The sequence below is a fragment of the Athene cunicularia genome (genome assembly GCF_003259725.1).
Source record: "Athene cunicularia isolate RWA chromosome 6 unlocalized genomic scaffold, athCun1 chr6_part2, whole genome shotgun sequence".
Lineage (NCBI taxonomy): Eukaryota > Metazoa > Chordata > Aves > Strigiformes > Strigidae > Athene > Athene cunicularia.
In genome coordinates, this window is record NW_020799106.1 from 8,237,806 (window position 1) to 8,261,228 (window position 23,423).

Below are 23,423 nucleotides of genomic sequence, written 5' to 3' on the forward strand. Positions count from 1 at the left end.
CATGAGTTTTGTGTAGTCTTGATAGCAGTCAAATACCTTGGAGATGATGGAGCTTAGCAGAACATGTGCATGCTGGATACATGCAAAGTTAAGGAGGTAGCCATTCATGTTCAAAGTCATCTGTTGTTTAGCAGGTATTTGCAAATACAGTTTTGCTAATGCACATGTGAAGGAAAACCTCTGTGATGCATTTGTGTGTGTGCATCGGTGCTTGGCACCAGGGGTGAAAAGAATCAGCAATGTTCTGTTTAGACTGCATTAAAAAGTAGGAAAACAAGTTGAGAAAAATAAAGAGGAGGGGAAGTAATCACACAGAGGGACATGGAGAGGCTGTTTTGGGGAAATGGGGATGGGTTTGTTACCTGTCCCCCCAAATTAGCTGTGGATCAAGCTCTGGTAAAAGATTCAGTGGTATGTTCAACTGCTGTGGTGTGTCCCAGTGACATTAGATGAGGGAATCTAGCTGCTAGAAAGGTGTCAAGTTTTTAAATATAGATTGAGGATACATTTGTAGCATTTTGCCATCTTGACATTGGAAGTCTGACCTTACCTTTGGCAGTCATTGCTCTACAGACTGGAGACACAGCTCAGTACAACCTCAGAGTAGTGAACCCAATAATTTTTAGAGTGTCTGTGTGGAGAAAACAACAGCTCGCCTGTTTGGCTAGGGCAGAGAGTGGAGGGCCGTTGGTGACCTTGTTTAATATAAAGTTCTTTTATTTGTGCGATAAGTAAGAAGGAGGACTCTGGTGAACAGTGTCTTGTATGTGTAGCATCATGGTTTTTATCTTGGGTAGAGGGTTGAGAGTTTGAGTAGATTCATACAGACATGAAGAGAATTTTAGGCTTGTGGTAGGAAATAAAACAGAGTAACTTAATTTAGGGCCACTGTGAACTTGATCTGTGACCATCTCTGAGTTTCCACGTGACAGCTGAACAGGCACTGCTGTGGGTAGGGTGGAGAACACAAGGAATTTATTTCCTCAGAGAAATATTTAGGGAGAAGCATCAGTCTGGTACTACTGCACAGGGGACAGTTAGGCGTGGGTGACATCTCCCTAAGCTAATCCAAAATTGGAGTTAGACAATTTAATTTGAACCTTGGGTTCACTAGCATTGTGGGCATTTGGAGTTTAATAATAAAGAAGTGGAAAAGTTGATATAAAGATACAGGAGCCATGTTAAGCTTTTTATATTTTCTGCTGAGAGTTCTGTGTTTTTGCTGCCTACTTGTTGACCCTGCATATTCTTTTTAAGTAACTTCACTGCTGCTCATTTCATACTGTGCTCTAATTTTTGTTGCCTAAACTGAGAACAGAGTAGATAAATATAAGCCAGCTTCAAACCTTTCTTTTCTTCTCTTGTTGCTGGGAGCAACTGAGGCTTTTCCCTGCTTATTCATATGTTTTGAGAGATGTCTTGGAAGTTATGAGAAGTAGTCAGATGCCTCAAGTTGTTTTGTCACTTCTGATCTCAGTGAGGACTGAATGCATCAACATGTGCGTGTTGAGGTCTGCAGTGGTTCATGCCATGCATACTTGCTGAATTTTGGTCGTCTTTTGGTTTGTCTCCTTTAGGACTGTAATAAAATATGTAAATAGTATGCCAAGCCACATCTTCCTGCCTCCTTCCCTGCCACTGAAAAATAGAGAGGGGGAGGGCAAGCCTCTGAGGAATGATTTGTTTAAACCCATGAAATATATAGTCAGGATTATTTACCAAAGCTAAGATACAAAATTCTTTTCTCTGCAGGGGATTTTAATTTAAGATGGTTTTAGATGGCAAATGCATGATTTTCAGAATCATGTTGTATTAGCAGTGTACTATATAATTAGAAATTCTGAACTGTTTAAAAAATCTGCAATTTTTTGTTTAACAAAGCAAAGAGAGGAAGGAGAGTGCTCTAGTTATCTTGGCTCAGCTGCAGACTTGTTGGTGACCTTGAGAAGGACACTTGGGGTCATCCTCAAAAGACAATGAGAGCACCTGACTTGAAAAGGTAGAGCAGTGATACCTACCAATGTCTGAATGCCTTTCTGAATTAGTCTAAATGCTTTGAGATATTTCAGGCATAACTGGTGAAAGTTGTGATATGTTTCGATACTGTGGGTTTGGGGTCTGTTTCAGTAGACCATAGATCTTGATCATAATGCAAATAAGAACGAAACAGTGCCAGGAAAAACAAAGCATGAACACTTGATGCATTTGTCTGAATCTGTAATGAGAGGAAAAAAACCCAACTTTGTATAATGCTTTATCTGTGGAGGCATTGCTCTTCCTGCAAGGACAAAAAGAATGGGGGTGTGCATTGAACAGATGTAACGTAGTCTTAATTCTGAACCAGCAGTTAGCTAACGATGAAGATTTAAATAATAATCCCAAAAAGTGTGAGAGATGAGTCATTTCTGGATAATTCACAGGCTCTGCCAAGTAATTAGTATTTCCCAGGGTTAGTGTTATCTCTTCAGTTATTTTAATGCTTTTTTTTACTTTTTAAATAGTAGTTGTTACATTTTTAGGAGGTCAGTAAGGGAAATATTCTAGTTTAACAAATCTGAAATGGATGGGGAACTAAAATGTGACAGATACTTAGAACATTTAAAGAGGAGGTGCTGTAGGCTTAAAAAGAGGGATTTGGACCAGTGGAAGAGAGGACAGTGGATAACCAGGGGTGCTCTGCAAATACCTTTGATGGAAAGAGCATGACTATCTTGCCTGCATGTTGTCTGAAGGGAAGTATGCTAGGTTTTGGGAGATTCAAGTTCTGCTTTTTAAGCTTGTTATTTTTACGGGTTCACTGTTTGTTGCATTGTGGAAATAGATAATTTTACGCTACTTCATATTCAGTTATATTTTAGGGTTGATAGAAACACTGCATCTAAGCAATAGATATAATTTGTGGGTAACTTGCAATTTGTATAATTCTGTATTTGTAACAGTTTGAGTCCGGAGGTGCTCACAACATAATCCAGAGCATTTTGGAGTTGGTGGTGAAGGACCGGAGCCGTTTTCTGAGATGTTTCTGTATTTATTTTCTTTCTCCACCTCCTATGGCTTACCTCTGGCTCAGTGCTTTTGAGAGCTAAGTACTGAAAACCTTCAGTTTATTTTAGTTGTTGTTTTCTGGATTGTTTTAGAGAGGGACATGAATCTATTGATTACAGTGACTTCTGTAATATGCAAAAAGGATAGGTGTAAAGGATAATGCTTTGATTTTTTTTTTTTTTTACTTTTTTATTTTTTAATAATTTTTGCTTTAATAACAGATAGCTAACAGGTTATATGGTCTTGTCTGGACTCAGCAGTGGTTCCCCAAAGCCCTGCTGTGCTCATATGTGACTGCATTAGATCAGTGTATAAAAACTTTGTTTAGAAAAGATGGCACCTGCAGTTCAGATGATACAGATGTACAGAGTACAGTTCCCAGTAGGGAGAGTATTTGTCCCACTCCTCCTTAGAGGGTATCTAGTGAGCACAGACTATGTTGGCTGCCTGTGGCTTGTCAGAGTTTAGTTTGAGTTATTATTAGCTTGGATATCCCTGCAGATGTAGTTAACAAACCTGGTCTATGGGTGAGCTAGTCTATAATGAAACTCTTTTTGCTGTAGCTAAAATTGATTCTGTAGTCCACAGGGCATTGAAAAGTGCTGTAAGATGATACAGTGAGTTAGTAGAAGACTGGATTTTTTTAGAATAGTGTATTGATTTGACAAGCTTTCCTGAGAATGACTCTACATTAACAGTATGTTTGGTCCCACTTACACGTAAAGCAGGCTTCTAAGGATTTAAGTCAACTCTATTTCAGATTGATACATAAGTACTTTGGGAATTTGGGACGTTTGATCATGATGGTGTAAAAATTGAAGCTCTAAGTAGGACTTATTAAAGTAATAAAAGTCCTTTCCATTGCTTGTTACCTGTCTGTACAGCTACCAAAACAAGGTACTTTGTCCCTCATCTCTCTTTTTAAACTTCAACTGTTTTTGCTTTCTTTGGCAATCCCATTTTAGATCATGCTGCAAGAATGGGGAATAATAATGGGTTTTGTGTATTCAGAATGCTTTAAAGCCAAAGACGTACACTCATGGAATAGGCTGTACATGGAAGAAAAACAGACTTTAATGTGAAGTTTGTGGCTGATAACTAGTAGATTTGCAGAAGCTGAGGTGAAGAATGAGACCTGTGCTATTGCTCTGTGTTGTCTGGGTGCATATCGTACCCTGGCAAGGGTGGGAGAGCTGTGCAAACTTCCTCCAAGCAGAGCTGTCTGCAAGTCAAACAGTTACTGGAGTTTGTTTTCCTGTGTTCTGGCAATCTTTGCTGTAGATCGTGTTGGTAATAGTCTCTTAGCCTCACTAGAGAGAAGCATAAACCAGTTTGACCAGGTTTTAGATACTACTTTAAATCTTCAGGCACTCCAAGGGCTTGGGGATTTTTGGTCCACCCACCCATCCTCCCAAAGGGACTTTGGAAATGGATGAAAGGCAGAGTAGGGTTTGAGGAGTGTTTTCCCCAAAAGGTGTGCTGTGAGAAATGACTGCAGATGGGAGTGGGATAAAAAGAAGAAAAATAAGATGCATTTTGGCCCTGGTAGGGTAGGACTCTGAAATGTTAATTTAATTTTTTAAATGGCACAAGGAAAAATTGCTCTTTTAACTCTAACCCTTTCACACATCTCCATTGCAAAACCAGCCATGTAGTAACCTGCATTTGTAGTGCTTATTAATGCTATTTGAAGTACATTAATTCCTTAATAAAAGCTACTCTTGAATTTCATCTGGGCAATAATTTGAATTTGAGTGCTAGGTTAGCACACATAATTGTATACAATTTTCTAAACAATAAGGCATTTAGAATTTAATGCCAACAGAATTTGTGGGTATCAATGATCATGATTTAGTTTGAGACAAATTTGACTCTTAAAGCACACGTGTGATATTAAGCCTTAAATTATTCTCCTTCCTCCACAGAAGCTTAGCAAAAACTATATAATTATTTTGCTTTGACCCACTGTTTATGAAAGTTTTGTCTTTTTAACAGATACGTATCTAAAACTGGAAGATGTGACCCGTAAGTTTAATAAGCCTTGCATAATGGATGTAAAAATAGGTCAGAAAAGTTATGATCCGTATGCTTCAGCTGAGAAGATACAGCAGCAGGTCAGCAAATACCCGCTGATGGAAGAGATTGGCTTTTTGGTACTGGGCATGAGGGTAAGAACTTGTTTTGTTTTCAAATTCAGCTTATGCTCTGGCCTATTGTCCCACAGCAGATACAGCAGCTAGTTTTTCTACCAAATGGCAATCCTCTCGACTTTACATGAATGAAGCATTACCCGAGTATGTTGGTAGTGCTGGTATCAACTGTTGTGTGAAATATATTCCAAAACCCTGCTCTTGTTCACAAGAAATGTTCAACTTGGCTGTGTACCTTCTGGGAATCTATGGGCAACCTGGATTTTGTATATGTGTACAGGAAAGGAGTTGGACAGACCATAGTTATTAAAACTGAATGTAGTTGTGATTAATTCTTCTCATGTAGCAGATATTTCAAATTATCAAAGTGTTTTTTTGACTTTTAGGTTTATATCAGAGATTTGTAAAACGAGCTGTATCCTCTCCAAATTTTTCATCTTGATTTTTCAAAAAATAAATACAGTTTTTGTGGGATTTTTTTTTTTTTTTTTCTTCTATTTTGGAAAGAGTAAGTTATCTCTCCAAGGTGGTGCATGTAGCTATAAATAGCTGCTTACTTTCTTCATTCAAAAAAGCTTTTCAACAGAAGAAAACCGCTTTGCTTATACTCTTGAGGAACAACTGTCAGTTGAAGGTTAGTTTGAGATGGATAAAGCCCTGCAGATGTCTGTACTAACTCTGTTACATTTCCTAATCTTGGCTGAGGAGAAAGATGAAGATACAGTGCTTGTGTATTGGCTACTCTAAAATGTCAATGTAAAGAAAAGCTGCACAGAACATTTATGGATCAGTAACATGAATGTGTTCATGTCAGTAAGGAATTCCTGATGCAATGCATTTAAAGTACTTTTTTCTGCTATGATTGGTGCAGGAATAATTTTTGGTTTGATGTGAGATTTTTGTTTTCCTTCTCACATGCACGGAGCGAGGACTTCTCAAGCTCGGCATCAACAAGCATAAATGGCTGAAGACTTTGATAAACTTCCCCTTTGCTGTTAGACAGCAATGGTACACAGATTGCACCATTGTTTGAAATAATTCTAATATCTCTGTAATGTTTTGTACTTAATCGCCCAGGCTCACAGCCTTAACTCTGTCCTGAGATAAGCTTCTACAGCTATAAATTATAGTGGTCATGAGTGGTAATTATGTAAGCCTGTGAGAGAGAACGTGGGAGTTGAGTCAAAAACCAGTCAAACAGTTTAGAACGAGAAGAAAGGCTGGAGATTATAGCTTTGGATTTGGCTTATGTCGTTACATAACCTTTCTTATCTCATATGTAGAAAAATGCGCTTCACATCCTTTGTTTCATGACAGTGCAAAAGAAATGAATGCTTGCTTCCACAGCATTTTTGCTTGTGACTGTTGTTTCTAACATTGTCATTTATTGGTATCTTTATCCTGTTGCAGAAATTCTTTCGATTCCCTAGTTCAGACTGTAGGTATAATGATGGTTCCCCCAAGCATTGCAGTTTCCTATCTGGTGTTTAACTAGATGAGATTTGTTTTCTGCCTTTGGTACCAAATTGCATGTTGGAAGTTATTTTCCAAAAAGAATTGCGAAAGGTTCCTTCTCCCCTCATGCAACACTTAGCAAAGACTAAATTCACAAGGCATTTTCTCTGCTCCGCTTGGAGCCTCTTGATTAGAGGCTGCTCTCTGCCTGTTAGCTTGCTTTATTTCTGCAGGATTCTGGCCATAATATGAAACACTCTCCTGTATGGGCATTTGCTGCCTGTAACAGCTGACATGCTGGCTAAAGGTTGTTAGTGTTTGCTGGACAAAAGTTGGTATAACACAATTCAGGAAGTAGAGGGTTTGGGTTTTAATTTCTCCTTTCAGTGTTATTTTTAACGTGGTGGTGGGTTTGCTTATTTTCTATTTTAGAAGAGCAAGAAAGAGGGCCAGGAAAAATAGAAAATGGAGTTATCTGGGGTTTTTTAACGCACGCATCATAGAAGCTGTCATGAAGAGATACAAGCAAGAATGTGTTATAGGTGGGGGGTTTTACCCCAAGGTTTATTTATGGTGAGTTTTTACACTAAAAGCCACTGATAACAGCTTTTTTTTAATGCACTGGTAAATAAGCAGTCAGCTGTTTTATATATAAAATACGTGTGGTTTGTTATTAAAAGAAGCGAGTCTCCTATCTGGCAGAACTTTGATTTATGTACCTAGTTCTGGTATTTGACATGTGCTAAACTATATTAATCTACTGAATAGACACTAAATGCATGGAAACACATCTAGAAAATAGTCTTTTCAATAGCATTGGTTAAAAACCCCATTTCATGCTTAGTGGAGAGGTTCCTTTCTTTAACAGATGAGGACGTTGATTTGTTATGAAAATAGTGAGAGTTGAAATATAAGTGGGAAAACTAAGGTATGGTTCCAGTAGCAAAAGTACAAGTTGCAATATGGTTTCAGTAGTAGACATATAAATATATAAGTAACATCTTTGCAGTATTAAAAATAGAATATTCTGTATGCTGTTGAATGCGAACAGAATGTGTGGGTTGTGATCTCATTTCGGATTCATAATCCATTCAGAATCCACAATTCCTGATTTCTGCAGGTTTTCTTTATCTTCCAGAACATCCTGATTGCAGTATCACATAGTCTATAATATTTCTGAAATGTGTTTTTAAAGCACAAACTGGTGATTACATAACTTTACCAGTATAATCCATCACTTACTGTTTGTGCCTATGAACTATTGCATGCAATAATGCGGATACCTCATCAAAGCTGTTTTTACAAGTGAATTTCCTGATCTACAGCATATGTTCCTGGAAGATATTTTAAAACTGACTATAGCTGAGTCTGTTATATGAGTTCTTTTTGAACCCTTACTAGTATTGTGGTAATTGTCAAAAGCTCTGATGTGTTAACAACAAGATTTAAGAAGGGAGGAATAATAAAGCTATTAAGTCCTGCATCTGATGTTCATATTCTTCCACAGTAAAAAAATGACCAGAACTGTTTTGTTTTTTTTTTTTTCATTTATAAGTCTAATTCAAGCTTTGATGTTTAAGAAAACAGGAAGACAAAAGAAAACCTAAAAAACTAAAAAAACCCAACCAAAAGCCCTGGGAAAAAACCCACCCTCCAAACAAGCAATTCCTGCCCCCACCTCCAGTCTGGAAATAGATGTCTGCAGTGGTTGAAATGAGCAGTAAACCAAGGCTCTGCTTGGTTCCTCAGTGCTGGCTTTGTTGCCTCTGTGTCACCTCTGTTTTTCTCTCTTTCCACTTTCACTCCCTGGTTCTTGCAGTTGAGTTTGGCTCATCTCTTTCTCAGTCTGACGGAGCCAAGTCCGTGCTGTTCAACTGAGCACAGCAGCTCCTCAGGGTCTGGTATCAGCTGGGGGGATTGAAGGTTATGTCTCAGAAATACTTCATTTGTAGAGTTCAGAGATTCCTCTGTCATCCTCTTGGGCGAGTTCTAGCAGAGCAGTACCCTGGTATTTTTTATCATCTCTTCTTCCTTACATGAAAGACTCATGTATATGACAGCTGGTCCACTGGTGGCCTTATGGCTGATAAGTTTTCCTGTATGTTAGGAATAAATTGATGATGGATGAGATTTCCTCCCCCCCTTTTATATATAAAAAGGAGGCATGAAAGAAAATTAATTCTAATGAGGTGCTGCAGGGAAGTTCTGGTAGTCCAAAATTATGTATTAAGCCATTTTTGAAATGGTTCATGGTTTAACTGCTATGTCGTTGTGTCTTTTATTTAGGAGATTATTAGCCTGCTTTTTCACTGAATTAATTTCAACATAATTTCATTATACAATTTATTTATGTAAGGAACTTACTAAAACTTTATTGATTGTTAGAGCGTTTGGTGGTATACTTAATCATATAAAGCACTCTGTCAAATACCAGAAAAACCAAGGAGCAAACCAGATAGAATAACATGGAAGTATAGTCTTAGAAACGGGAGAGCAGGGGTGCATCCTCCCTGTGCTGAATTTTCAAGTCAGCAGCAAGCAGGGATGTGTGTACTGTCATCACTTGTGGTCTAGCAACAACATAAGTTGTTTTTGTTTTTAAAAAAAAAAAGGAAGGGGGGTGGCGATGTGCATTTAGATAAATGGATTTAGATAAATGTGCATGCTCTCAGCAGCAGTAATAGTGCTATGGCATTACTATAAAGCAGTAGTGTCAAATAAGAGAATGTATTTTAAAAAGTGTCTCCACTATTTTTTCCTCAAATTCTTGGTATACTTCATTTTCCAAAAGAATCCAAAAGACTTGTTAAAATGTAGTCTTCCACTGTGGCAGGATCAGTCCCTGAGAGATCACGGGAGTGCAGAGAAACCTGGGTTCTTCAGGCATGAAGAAAACCTCTGTATTTATACTGGGACAGTCGTAAAGTCCAGGCAGAATGTGCCCAGGTGTGGGTGTGGGTCTCAGCCTGGCTCTGGAGCTGCCCCCAGTGCAGGTGGGGGACTGGTGCTGATGTTGGGGGTCCTTGGGTTATCTGGGGTGCCGCCTCCTTCCACCCGCTGTCAGCTTGGCTCGGGTTTTGGCAGCAGGTCCTGACCTTCAGGTGCCAGTTACGAGTGCAGGGGTGCCTTGCTATAAACAGAAAACTCTGCGCTATATTTAAACAGTTGCTTGCTCTTACCTGTATGAATGTAAAATAGGGGTGACCGTTAAGTATATTTATGGAAAAAGTATGAGGGGTGTACAGCTCGGCCCCTTGAAGTCTGGATACGTTGGTGTCAGCCTGTGTGTCTCTCACCTCCGTGTCCTTGCTTGGAGCATTGTACGAGCATGCTCAAAACACACTTTTTCCCCCAGTTTCAGTGCTGTGGATTAGTTAATGTTTTTTTGCAGATGTGAAAGAACTCTGCAAGTTACTTAATAGAGATTTTTATTTGTGCTAGCAGCATCTCCACCAAACAGGCTAGTTTTAATTAATATGTGTTTAGATTATACTTTCTGGGACGTAGGGAGTTGTCACAAATAAGTATTTGAACAGTGTGTGTATTTTTCTGCCTCACCATGGAAGTCAGTACTGAATTACCGTAAATAACATTACATAACATCTGATATTTGTTTTCTTCAGTCTTCAGCTTAATGTCCTAAAGCTACAGGCTTCAGCAGTGAGATACACAGCTTGGAAATCTTGCAAGGGTTGTACTTGCTCCAGACCACACTAGACCTACTTTTTATTTTAGTTCAAGGTTTCCCTCAGTCCAAGGTGGCTAGATGAACCAACCATAATGGAAAAAAGGCCACAAAAATATGTGTGTGTATGCAAGCAGCAATAACTTAACACCTTATGGGGAAACAAAAGCCAAGTGTAGGTTGCGAATGTCAGAAGATAATTTACCTCAACAGTTAATCATCTGTTTTTCTGATGTGCTGCCTATACAGAGTCCCCACTACTACTAGTTAAAAAACTGAACCTGTTAGCATGCTGGATTCCAGTTCTGTTTATGTAGAAACCTCACGGAACAGGAGGTGCTTGTAGGCACAAGGAGGAGCCTCCACACTGTCACCCAAACCAGCTTGGATCTTGTGTATTAAGAATGTCTAAAAATCACTGATGAAGCAGGAGTTTTCTTGAAGGCAATGTTTTGCAGATCATATAAGGATTTTTCTTTGTCTTGCACTATACAGTGAAACTCCTTGTGAAAACAGAGCAGACACGTAACAAGCTGTGGCAGGTGGACAAGAAATGAGATTTTCCTCTCTAATAATTTCTTGGCCGTTGTTAAGGTTACAGATTTGACTTATTTGACTTGTCATCGTTTTGACAGAAACGGGCTAGTACAGACAGCTGCAACAACAGGGATACAGAAAAAGCTTGGTTCAAAGGCAAATACCCTTCTGGGAAGGGTTAGTAGCAGATGAGCAGTGGTGACAGCATGAACAAAAGCACGGTAAAGCGAGAGGCCCATAGACTAAGAAGTTGATTTTAATCTGCTACTACAGCACAGTCATCCCTGTGTTTTGGGCGGGTGGCTGAGGGTGAGGCAGGAACTCTTTTGAGCTTGGTTTTCTGTTCCTCTGCTTTCAGTATGGGGCTTAATATATTTGGATTTGGTTGAGGTTTTCCAGGAACAGTTCAAATAGTCACCTCCTTGCAGCTGAGAAAAGGTTTGAAGCAGCATTAAGAGACAGCTCTCTGGCTAACATGGAGAATACTTTTGTGATTACCTATGTATGTTGCCCTTTAATGCTATTGTCTGCAGCCAAGACTGTTGATAACCAAGGGAGTCTTTGCATGTTCACAAGATAGTTAAATATATACATTAAGCGGTTGGTATGTGTGTGGGACTTGGTAGTTTGTCACTGACCGTTTTGTACAGCTAAAAACGCACTGTTAGTGCAAAGCATGCACGTCTGCCTGGGTATTTTTAAACTCAAAAAACATTTGAGGGGGAATGGTTTTGTGCAAATTATGAGAAGAGGTAGGGTGACTTCGCAGGAAACCCAGCTCAGAAGCACAGGGGGCTTATGTGCTGCTCCAGTATTTCTTCTGAAAACAAAATGAGCTTGCAGATCTTAATCAGAATTTTTGAGCAAGTGCCCATGTCGCAAAAACTGTTAGCTCTTACAGGGAAGAGATAAGATTCTGGTAAACAGGATTGTTTGTTCAGGAGTGGGCTGCGGTGCTGGTGTATGGAGGAAGCTGCCCCTGGACTGACTAAATAAGAACACTTAATGTTATTAAAATGAAGATACAGCTTGTGAAAACTTGGATGTGGTCATCAGACTCTTGACCCTCTTCCAAAGCAATATATTTTTTTTAATTCTTGCTTTATTTATCTTTGGCTTGTTGCTCTTTAAATTTAGAAAGATTTTGAAACTTTTGTTGTGCTTTTGAAAATAACTTTGGTACCTGAAGGATTTACGTAAGTAATCTTCAGGTTCATATGTTGTAGGCAGTACCTCTTTTATGTGCTTTGGAAAGAAAGAAGTGGCGAAAATGATTATTTTTGTGAAACCAAAATCACACTTGTCAGATACTGTTTTAGAATAACTTGCCTCTGCTCTGCTCTTCTGCAACTTGAAGCTATCAGGACCTCAGTTTAAGTATCGTAACAGTGGAAATAGGAATCCTAGCAATGGGAAGTGTCTCTGCTACCAAGTGAGTTTAAACATTCAGGCTTAAAACTGTTATTTCTTTACAATAACCAGAATTATTTACTACCTCTTCAGTTCATGGTTGATGGCTTAGATCATAGCATGTGGAAACTGATGGGACCCAGAATTTAATTATTTCTATCTTTTTGTCAGAATAAGAGCTATTTGAGACTTTTCCCAGCTGCTTTGCAAAGCAGGAGTTACAGATCTGTGTTTCCATATTGAGCTTGTTGTGGTTTGGAGGGGGGGAGAGGTTTTGGGGTGTCAGGCTCCAATGAAAACAGGGGTTTCTTCTTTTTTTATTGTTCAGGTACCACTCCTTTTTATGCACTGATGTTTCACTGTCCTGGGCTTTTTCTGTAGACAAGAAAAAGACCCCAAAGGGGAAGGATCGGGGGCAGGTGTCTCACCAGTGTGCCCTGACTTGCTTTCTGTGGGATCCTCTCTTTTCATGGCGGGTGAAGGGAGGGCAGAGTGCTGCAGCCAGGATGGGTGCTGCAGGGCTGGGTGGTCTGAACAAGTGCCAAGCACAGAGTCTCTGCCAGAGACAACTGCCTGCTTGGTAACACCATTATTTCTGCAAATAAGAATTGTCTACACTCTCGTAAACAAATCATAGTTGGGCCTGGCTGGCTGGCACATTTCTGCTATGGAAATTATTTCAGTTAAGAGAGAAAACGTGTCTCTATGTAAAACTTTTTTGAATTAAGTTGTTAAGCTTGTACAATTCCTGATATGGGCAAAACTGTACCCATATGAGTTGCCTCCCTTTCAGGCAAGAGCTGATGTACCACTATCAGCTGGAACTGAGCTTTCATCCGGCCACTATCACTTACTTAGTGTAACCTCATTTGTGCCAACAATTATAGTTTCAGATGGGTCTCATAAAGCTGGGCCTTCCTGGTCACATCATAGTATTTCTTACTGTTTTGCTGCTGTGCTTATTTTTATAGTTTTAAGAACTGCAAAATAATTGCACTGAATTTCTGAGCTTGTTACTGTTATGTCTTACTGATTTAATATGCAGAGTAACATGGGTACGGGTATGGCAGTTTCAAGCCTTAGCATCGGTTTGCAAGGCAGGTGCCATATCACATGTTTTCCCGTAATGGATGTGTTGCTTTTTGCCAACATGATGATGTTTTTCTAATGCAGGAAGGCTGTAGTTTAGACCCCCGAGGTGGAAGGGGGAGGATTTTGCAGATCAGAGCACTAGAGGGCAGTGCCGACCGCTGCAACTACCTTAAACCTACGCCAGAGCTAAATGGTACCGAGTTTTGTAGCCTGTCTGTAAGGTGTCTCCTAGCTCTGCAGAAATATTGGTTGCTTGAAATAAATACAGAGTTACCTCTTTGTTTCTTGCAGGTTTACCATGTCTCTTCTGACAGCTATGAGACGCAAAACCAGCACTATGGAAGGAGCTTGACAAAGGAAACAGTAAAGGATGGTAAGGGAATTTGTGTGTCAGAATTTGGTGTTCTGGGATATTTTTCATTTATAAACGTATGGAACTGTATGGAAAAGGTAGTCTCTGTGTTCCTCTTTTTAAAAGTCCTTTTTTCTCCTCTTGCCAGATGGGTCTTTAGCCGTTTCCTGTATCATTTGAACTACCTGTTCATCCTAAATTAAGTTTGCAGTTGGCTTTAACAGCAGTGTAGTCCATAGGAATTTCTCCATCATGCATCTTTTACTACTATTAAGGGGCTGATAGTGATAGAATTCAGTTTCTTTGCAACTTTAAGACTATAATGAAATTGAGAACTTCTAGAAGTATTAAATGTTTTTATAATACATGTATATACACTTATCTCTAGTGGTATTCTGTGACTATATCCTGTCTTTTGTATTAGAAAGCTACTGTAAATGCCTCTTTCAGTTTAAGAGGCCTTCTTGGTTGAAGTCAATCAATACGTTGTTCTACATGAAAAATAAATAAACTACCATCATACAGCTGTTTGGTGATAACTATTTCAAACTAGTTATTAGTTGCCATCTGTTTATCTGTCCTGCACTGAGGGACAGAAGGACACATGCAGATACACACCCCTCTCCAGAGCTGGCACTCCCTTGTCAGCTCTGTCACTCATGATAAAGAGCTGCTTGAGCTTGTTTGTCTCTGGAGAATTGAATGGGCCCCTGCCCCAGACTGTCCAGATAGTCTCTAAAATGACCTGGGGGCCAGGAGCTGCGTTGTCTACTGTTTGATCGATACATTGATTAGTTAATTTTATTTACAATCCAAACCCAATCTGTAGTATTACATAGCAGGCTTTATACAGGTGAGGTGACTGAAGGTATCCGAGTTCCTTGATTGACTTTTTAGTTAGTAATTGTCTGAAAGGAAACTATGTGAATTCTGTTTCTTCAAACCATGAACCACTATCATCCCAAAAGAAATTAAAAATGTTTGTTTCTTTTTCTGAGGTGAGAATAATCCCAAAATGTGTCTGTTTCTTGCAGGCATCTCAAAGTTTTTCCACAATGGGTACTGCTTGAGAAAAGATGCGATAGCTGCCAGCATTCAGAAGATTGAAAAGATTTTGGCGTGGTTTGAGGGCCAGAAGCAACTCAACTTTTATGCGAGCTCATTACTGTTTGTTTATGAAGGTTCATGTCAGGCAACAACTGTGCGGTTGAGTGATGTCACCTTGGCAGAGAAGAGAGGAGTGCCCAAAGGGCTGTTATCAAGCGGAGACATACTGGAGTATAATAATAATATTCATGTAATAAATTCTACAGAGAATGGAAAAATTGAGGCCTCTGTAAGTAAAGGTTTGTCCAAATTTTATGCACTTCACAAAAAGGCATACTCGAAGAGGCACCACAGTCAACTCTCATTAAAAGTTGAAAACTTGGAGCAAGGCAACGTGTGGAAAAGCAGCACGTGCATTACACAGGAGCATCTGAACGGAAACGTTATACCCCAACTGGAAAAAGTTTTCTGCCACATGCCAGCAGAGATCAAGGAGAGTGCAAATGTGGAAGTCCGAATGATAGATTTTGCTCATGTGTTTCCTAGCAACACGAAGGATGAGGGCTACATTTATGGTCTGAAGAATTTAATCACAGTACTTCAAAATATTTTGGATAACTAAATTCTTTGCTATGTTTTTTACTGGGGGCCAATGATAAAGAAGAGCAACAACATGAAGAATTTCTGCACTTGTAATGCTGTATAACTGGGTTTGTATTGTTCTATATTTTATTTGTCTTTGTACTTTTGGTAGAAGGGTTTAACTTTTTATAATCTCACTCAGGAAAATAATTGATAGTTAATTAAGGAGTGTGAAAGGATGAAGATATTTGAGATTAAGCAGGATAGGTATATTAGTAGAACGAAATGTATATGGTTGGCTGAAGTCCAAGGAGTACAGTTGTAAAATAAGCAGGGGTTATGTTAGTTCCCGTAACGACTTTAGCGTAGATAACATTTGCCCACTTAGCCTTGACACTGAGCCGTATCTACATTAACAGGTTTTTAGAAAATGGACTGAAAACTCTCTTAAGGTGCAGGATTGATGTCCTCAGTACTGCCCCCTTGTGTTTACTGTATTTAAATAACTGGAGTTAACCCCACTTTGAAATCCCCTTTGGAGTCAGTAGTCTAACCTGGAAGCCAGTGTATCAAAAAGTGCTTGTCAGTGTCACGGGAGGGAGGATGTTGCTGTTTTTTCAGCCCCGGTGTGGGCACTTCCCCTGTCCAAGGCCGATGCTCACCACAGGCGAGCTACAACATGATTTGTGCTGGGGTGCTAAGAAAATGCTGGAGTAAAATATTGTAACAAGCTTACACTGCACAACTGCTAGGGAAACTGTTTGTTGCTAAGAAAGAGTGAAAGAATACAAATGCGAGATGTTCCAGGAACTAATTTGGTTTAGGAGGTTCAGTCTGTTAATGGAGTGTCTGATGTTGTGACTAAGGCAAATGCCTCACTCCTTTGTTCTGATGGCCCTTCTCCAAAAACATGGCTTTTAAAAGCAAACTAATTGAATGGGGAAACAAAGCGTTTTGAGTGGGCATACAGAGATTTCCTCTAGCTGTCGGCCGCTTGTGTTTTTGCAACAAGCGTTTCATGTTCCCACTGCTGGGGAGCACCAACTGGAAACGAGGAGCAATACAGGTGAAGGACCCTTCACTGCCAAGATCAAGTTCAGCCCTGGAGCAGCCAGATGTGCCTCCATTTGCTGCAGTGGAGTTGTGGCTCTTACCCTGGGCTAAACCCGGCTCTTTTTTTTTTTTTTTTTTTTTTTTTTTTTTTTTTTTTTTTTTTTTTTTTTTTTTAATGACACACAGGCAAGCTGTGTAACTTGAAAGTTGTCCCACATCCTTTTTCACAGGAAAAATTCAAGCTTTCATACGGAATTATTTGAGAGCAGGGTGATGTATCCAAGGCATCTTTGGTGTGTCTCTTCTGTATGCTGTGTACGTGGCTGTCCTACCATGCATACCTAGTCACCTATACGAGAAGTTGGGATGGAGGAGTCTTACCATCCGTAGAGCAAGATTTTAATGCTTTAAGCAAGCCCCAGAAGTAAAACTTTTTAGAATGGATGTGGTCATTGGAAGCATACATCTTTTATGTGTGGACTTAATGTGACACTGTGGCCTTGCTGCGCTCTCTGTGTGATGTTCTGCACTATGCACTCAACTTGTGTACACGTCTCTGCAAGTTCTTGATTTGACATCTGTTCCCTATATCAGAGAGAAATACTTTTTCAAGCAAATATGCGCTGTTTTAAGTGAAGCTGAAATTTTAGCTCTTATTTGAGAACCTGGCTTAATTGGGAGGAACAGGGTATTATGTGTAGAACTACATTGTTTAAACTTTAGAGCTAATATTGGCCAATAGACTCAAGAATGAAACCATTCTGTTAGTAACAGTTATTTTTGAAGCTTGGGAAAAAAACACTTGCAGGAGGGGCAGTATCATTTTGTTGAAAATTTTATGCAAATTATGGTGAAGGCTGAGGAAAAAGTATCAGGAGGAAAAGTATTTTTTCTCCTTGGTATTTCCATTGCACCATATAGTTAATATATTCCCAACTCTCTGTGAACTAATTTAAGCCATATTCTAGAAAGAGTTTGTGGTTTTGTTTACTTTGACACTGATTTCTCTGTTATGATTTTGTTCTATCCCATAAATAGTCAACACTAGAGTAGTCTAGGGGGATAGTGACCTCATATGATAAATTCACAATGTTTCATAGAAAATATGGGGAGAAACATTTATATATAAGAATTTTTGTCCTTTGTAATTCATCTCTTCTGGATTTTAATCCATTTTGTGCCGGAGAAGTCAAACATCTGCCTCAAAGAAGTCAGTTATTGGAAAATGATCTGTATGCTCTTAGTATAAGCGCCTTCTCCTGTCTCTGCTTTAAGATATATGTCTTCAGTGTTTGAATGCTCTTTAAGTATTGATTGTTGTGTTGACTATGGCAGTGTTTGTAATGCACCTGGAATATTGTTAAACTGTCAGAATATTTTTAATAAAAAAATAAAATAAAATAATTTTATCTGTTTTTTACCAGTACATATTATGGATGTATTTCTGTTAATTTAAAATGTAGCTTGAGAGATAACAGTATTTTTGATTGGAAGTTGTGTAAATAAAGCTTGCTGTAGAGGTGTTTTGGCATAGTACCAACTGTGAATTTAAGCCTGCAGAGGTGTCCTATTCACGTTGTTCTTGCGCATTTTAGATTCGGTGTTTCTAGTGTCTTGTATCTGATCAGATTGTATTCACAGAAATCATTAAACAGATTACAGAATTAGTGAGAAGATGAAGAGGGAGACACTGGTCCCTAAACGTATTCATTGCCACCCCTCTCCCTTCCTCCTTCCCAGTGTCGCCCGCACGAAGCGTGCAGGACAGGTGACAGTTACGTGGGAATCTTTATGGCAAGGGTAACTGGGCTTGTAGGCATTTCTGCCCGATCAGACTGAACGCAGGTCCCTTCCCCGGGCTGGTGTGGTGTGTCCGAGTGCTGCTGGGGGTGAAACCTGCCTGGTTTGACTTTAAGCAATAAGAGTTTGATTTAGCGGGATCAGTTGTCTAAAGGGAAGATTCATGGAAGTGTGGCCATTCGTGTACTCTCTGAGAATATACTTTTCTGAAGACTTTCTGCCAAGGTGATTGTGAGAATTGTGTATAGGCTTACTTAATGAGAGCTTGAATTGTATAAAGTTTTATAAAAAAGCATTTACATATATGGTATTTTTGGATATGGGTAGAATTTATTGCATAAATTACATTAGAAATTATACCATTATGAAATGTTTAAAATATTTTAAATCGTTTTATGAACTAAACTGACACTTGTACTGTTCTCTATTGTTTTCTGCTGTAATGCGTAGTCTGTTCTTTTCCATAACTCTACAGTTTCATGGAGAAGTTTTAAAGTATGCAGTAGATTAGGAAATCACTAATTCCCTTTAGTTTGATTAACAGAGTTGATACGTTCTTGAAATACTTCAGTGCACATGATATTTTAAGTAATGTTAGTGTATTATGCCTCTAGAGCCCCAGTAAAGCTTCCTCACCTGCAGGAGCTTCTGCTGGTCTGAGTCTGGATTATGTGGTATTTAAAATGGGCCTTTTCCCAAGTGACAGCAGCAGTGGTGAAGGGAAGGCATTGCCTGTGCTGGCCACGTCGGGCCCGGGTGGCTACAGCCTGAATTTGCAGATGGTGGTAATTGCTGATGTGAAGTACTGTCATGTGTAGGAAGACAGTGGAAGGATAGAAGCTCACATCCACTTCTGCTCTTTACAGTTATGATTAGTTGTTCATCCTCTCTCCTAATTTTTTTCTCTCCAAGTAAGCCTTCCTGAGTGTCTTCTTCAGCCCTTGCCACCGGTAATTTTCTGTGGCACCGTTGTGGAATTTTAAAAATTTTTACTTCCTAAAAACCTTACACCCCATAAATGCTGTTAAAGTGCAGGTATTGAAAAACACCATCAAAATGCCTCAAATACTGTGGGAAATGCAATTTCTGTCTTGTGCTTTTTCTCATGAAAGAGGAGGAGTGGGATGCCAGCAGGGAGCGTGCTTTGATGGGAGACTGGACCGTAGGTTTTATGAAACTTCTTTATCTGTGTTTTGAACAGGACATTTTGGGGGCGCAAGGTGAGTGATGGCCAAACTGCATGAAATTTTCCTGTTCTTACCGCAGTTAGCACTGAGGTTTGGGTTTCAGAAGGTAGCGTAGCAGGAGGCAGTGAGAGTTCATCAGGAGCCCTGAGCAGGACATCTGGTCAGTTCTGCGGCGCAGGTAATCCCCACGGATGAGGTCCAAAGGCTGCGAGCCCCCAAGGATCTCAGGGAGAACGTCTGTGCCTGTTCATTGAGCTACAACAGACCGTGGTAGGATGTTACCTGGGAAGTACATTCCTTTCCATAGCCACAGGCCAAACACTGCCCCTTTTCCCTGTTCACAGCAATCTGTAAATGAAAGCTGCAGAGAAGGTTGTCATCCAGGGGGCTGATGTAACTGTTTGAGCAGTGTTTGAAGGGGGAAAATGAGAAGAGCTAAGGGTTGTACAGCAGAAAACACACTTCAAGAAGCATCTTTTACTGCAGTCTTGTTTAGTGGAGATGGGGCCTGTGTATTTGGAGTTTAATTTTTGTTACATGATATTTGACAGCAAATAGAACAAAGGTACTTTAAAACCACATTAGTTTGAATCATATACATTAATTCAAATAGTTATTTTATTAAAAAATGACCTATGAAGTAACTTCCAAATACTATGTGTTGCACCTGAATATAAATGAAACTAGAGTGCACAAAGGCACTTTAATACTCTGGGAATTGTACTGGAAGGTAAATGAAAGCATGTGAAATTGCACCTGATGTTGTTGTGTTCATTGTTTTTAAAATCAAATTCTACATTAATTATGCTTGATGGATGAATGTATCTAGTCTAGTGTGGTCTCAGTTTCTTCGATCCAAGTGTCTAAAGCCATCACTCGATCTTCTCTAATTTGTATGTGTTTGTAATTTCATTTGCTATTTTTTGCCATTATTGGACTGCAGGGGGAATTGTTAATATTACATGTGTTTATTTTATAGAACATTGTACTACACTATCTACCAACTTTTGTAACTTATAAGTGATATTTAGGGTAATTCTAATAGCTGTATATTTGGCAAATTATTAAAATTTTCTGCAAGTGACTTGCAAGTATAATTGGTTTCTTTTTAATACAGGAAGACTGTTTAGAAAGTTTTCTTGAATGTACCTGCACTGGTTAATTCTTTTTTCTTTCTACAGTTTTCTGTGTGCTATATAATGCGTGTTTACCTTGGATTTACCAGTTTTGCTGTACCACCCTATTTTTGGCATGGCATCCATTGCTATTGTTTGTTGGAAATACCTGCCTCGATACAGTGTCATCTCTATAAAATGAAAAAACATCCAACTCCATACACAAAAAAGAAACTCAAACAGAACTTGGTTTTTGAACTAAAGTCTGCATTGCTATGTTGCATGAGAATTGTTGGTCAACGTATTCGATCTCCATAGCTGCCCACCAGTCTTTTTCCTAAAACCTTCCTCCTTACTAGGAAGTGCTTCTCTGAATGGAAAGAGGATTGGAAAAGACCAAGTCATCCCTTTAATGGAGACACAGGAAAAAAAAAAAAAAAATTCGTAAGTTTGGGTCAGTTCAGGCCTCGGTGAGCAACTAGGAAATGGCTATTTTACTCCAGAAGAATTTAACCTCAAGACTACCGTTAATGTTTGATTGAAAGCTGTGAAAATCACATTAAGGGTGTTAAAGTTGACAAGTTTTCTCCTTGTCCTGTCAGAAGAGGGTGAGTGGTTGGGCAGCGAAAGGAAGGCAGGGAGAAAATGTGGAAAACCAACACTTTCCATTTGCGTTCTGGGTTGTAAAGCAGGATCCTCTGAGTTGTCCTGAAAGAGGATGTAGTCTGACCTGCGTATGAAAGAATTTACTGCTGTGTTGAAGTAGACGTGAGTTATTGATTTGCAGATGTGAAAACTAAATTAATGAACTGAGGAGCATCATGGTTTTAATTATATTGGAACAGTTGGTGCCAATTAATAGTAGTTTCCAGCTAAGGGATGCTTGTGAACAGTGCCTGCAGTTATTTTGGAATATAGAGCATAGCAGTCTTATTTTACACCATACATTTGAGTGAATGAATTGTTTATGCAGGACATCCATATCTAAAATTTCCATAATCCTTTAAACTCATCCTGGAAAACACTTAACGGGTCCAGAGAGGCTGTGTATGTTGTTGATTACAAGCCCTTTTGCATCCACGACTGGGTCCTTAAATCTGAAAGCCTGCAGGCACAGCCTTCCAGTTTCATTGTAAATCTGTTTGGTTTTGGTGTTTTGGGTTTTCTTTCGTGTTGTTTAAGTGTGTTGTCTTGCTTGTATACCAAAAGCTTTCTAAATGTGTTCAGTAGTTTTAGCATTGTCCTGTGGGTCTTCACAGCCTTCCTGCCCGTGCTCCAGAATTGAAGAAATGATTAAAAATGGGGTCAGAAAAATAAAAGCATAGTTTTGTAAGGATCTAGTTTTTATTGGGTTTTAAGTTTAAAAAAATCAGAATGGTGGCTGTGTGTTGAAGAAGCCTCTAAAGAAAACCCCATTTCCTTGTAGAGCGAAGGAGGACCCATGCCCCTTTGTGGCCTGCTCACATCACCTGTCAGTGGGGTATCGCCCAGCCCGGTGTCACCTCATCTCTCTGCTGTCTCCTGCCTTGTGCTGGTGTGGGTGTTTGATGGGCTGCATGGTCAAGTGGGTCAGGGAGCTGATGTGGCTGAAAACTGACTCAGACAAAGAAAATTACCCTGGGGGAGGTGCAGAGGGGAGCTGTGCAGATCCCCTGCAAGGGAATCCCATCCAGGGTGGGTGTGGAGTTTGGGCTATTTGGATACAGCCCTGTGTGAAGACTGAACCTACTACTCTCTTACCACAAAGTGAGTCTTTGCTAGCACAGCTACTGGCTTTGTTTTCCCATGCCTCTGTTGCACAGAGTGTGACTAATGGCTGAGGGATGCTGAACGTTACAATCCCACTCTTGCCTCGCCCTGGGTGATCTGTTCCTGATCCACCCTCTCCAGCTCAGCTGAGGCTTTCTGCAGCCAGTGGGTTTCACTGGAAACCAACCTGACACACAAATGACTAATTTTCTGCTGTCCTGACTTCCTCGATTTGGCTCATTTTGGAAGAGGCAAGTGCCTCTTCCAGGGATAGTGGAAGTAGTGACAGATTGTGGCTGTGGAAAGGGAATGGGATTGCTAGAGAGCCATTAAGGAGCCTTACCTTTAATATCACGTTTCATCTCCTGTTGCTGCTCTGCTATCTTTGTACTTTCCATCCTTCTGGCCATCCCCAAATATAGAATCCCACTGAATGTAACTTAGTTTGGTTTGCAGATTAGGTCACTGTAAGATTTGAGGATAAATGTAATCTAGTATACGAACTGTAAAATACCTGCAGTAAATATACATTTTCCTCTGCTCATCTCTACACTTATTTTGACCCTCAGCAGAGCAAATCAATCTACCTATGTACGGTACAGTGCATCTGAGGGCTGATTTACAGCCTGCTGCACTGGATGTGTCCCCACTGCTGGCAGTAAAGCATCAGTGTCAGCGCACACTTTGGTTGATGAAGCGTAAGGAGAAATTGAGTGCAGCCCATTTTCCCACAGCTATATAAGCTTTACAATGTGGCTAGCAATAAAAACTTGATTTTGTTAGCAAATTTAGTGGGTATAAATTGGACAAGCAGATGGGAAGCTATCAAACAGATACTGTGCCAAACTACCAATTCTGCAAAATTACTTTTTAAAAGAAACGCCAGAAACAAACCAGGAACAGCGACAAAGAAAATACGGGCTTCTTGGACTTTGGTCAATGAAACCATTTGTTCTCAAATACTGTGAGTCTGCAACTGGACTAGTGTCTCCTCTAGGACGTGTTGGCATCCTTTTCGCACAACAAAAAGCCATTCCTAGGGCCTTGGGCTTCTCCAGTACCTGTTCATGTTAAGTTTGTGGGTAGAAGAGGTATTTCCAGAAACACATCATGTTCAGTAGCAATCAAAAGCTGTTGGGAATTTGTACTGGATTTCTCCTCAAT

The 23,423-nt window shown here is 39.7% G+C and overlaps 1 protein-coding gene across 1 annotated transcript in view; it reads left to right on the forward strand.

Moving 5' to 3' along the window:
• Positions 1-16,539, forward strand: part of IPMK (inositol polyphosphate multikinase) — a gene marked incomplete at its 5' end in the record, with an annotated part of 35,303 nt that extends 18,764 nt beyond the window's left edge. The window contains 3 exons of the mRNA XM_026851767.1: positions 5,041-5,213; positions 13,666-13,747; positions 14,761-16,539. Coding sequence (XP_026707568.1) covers positions 5,041-5,213; positions 13,666-13,747; positions 14,761-15,395 — 890 coding nt within the window. The remainder of the gene's footprint in view (positions 1-5,040; positions 5,214-13,665; positions 13,748-14,760) is intronic.
• Positions 16,540-23,423: the final 6,884 nt, after the last annotated feature.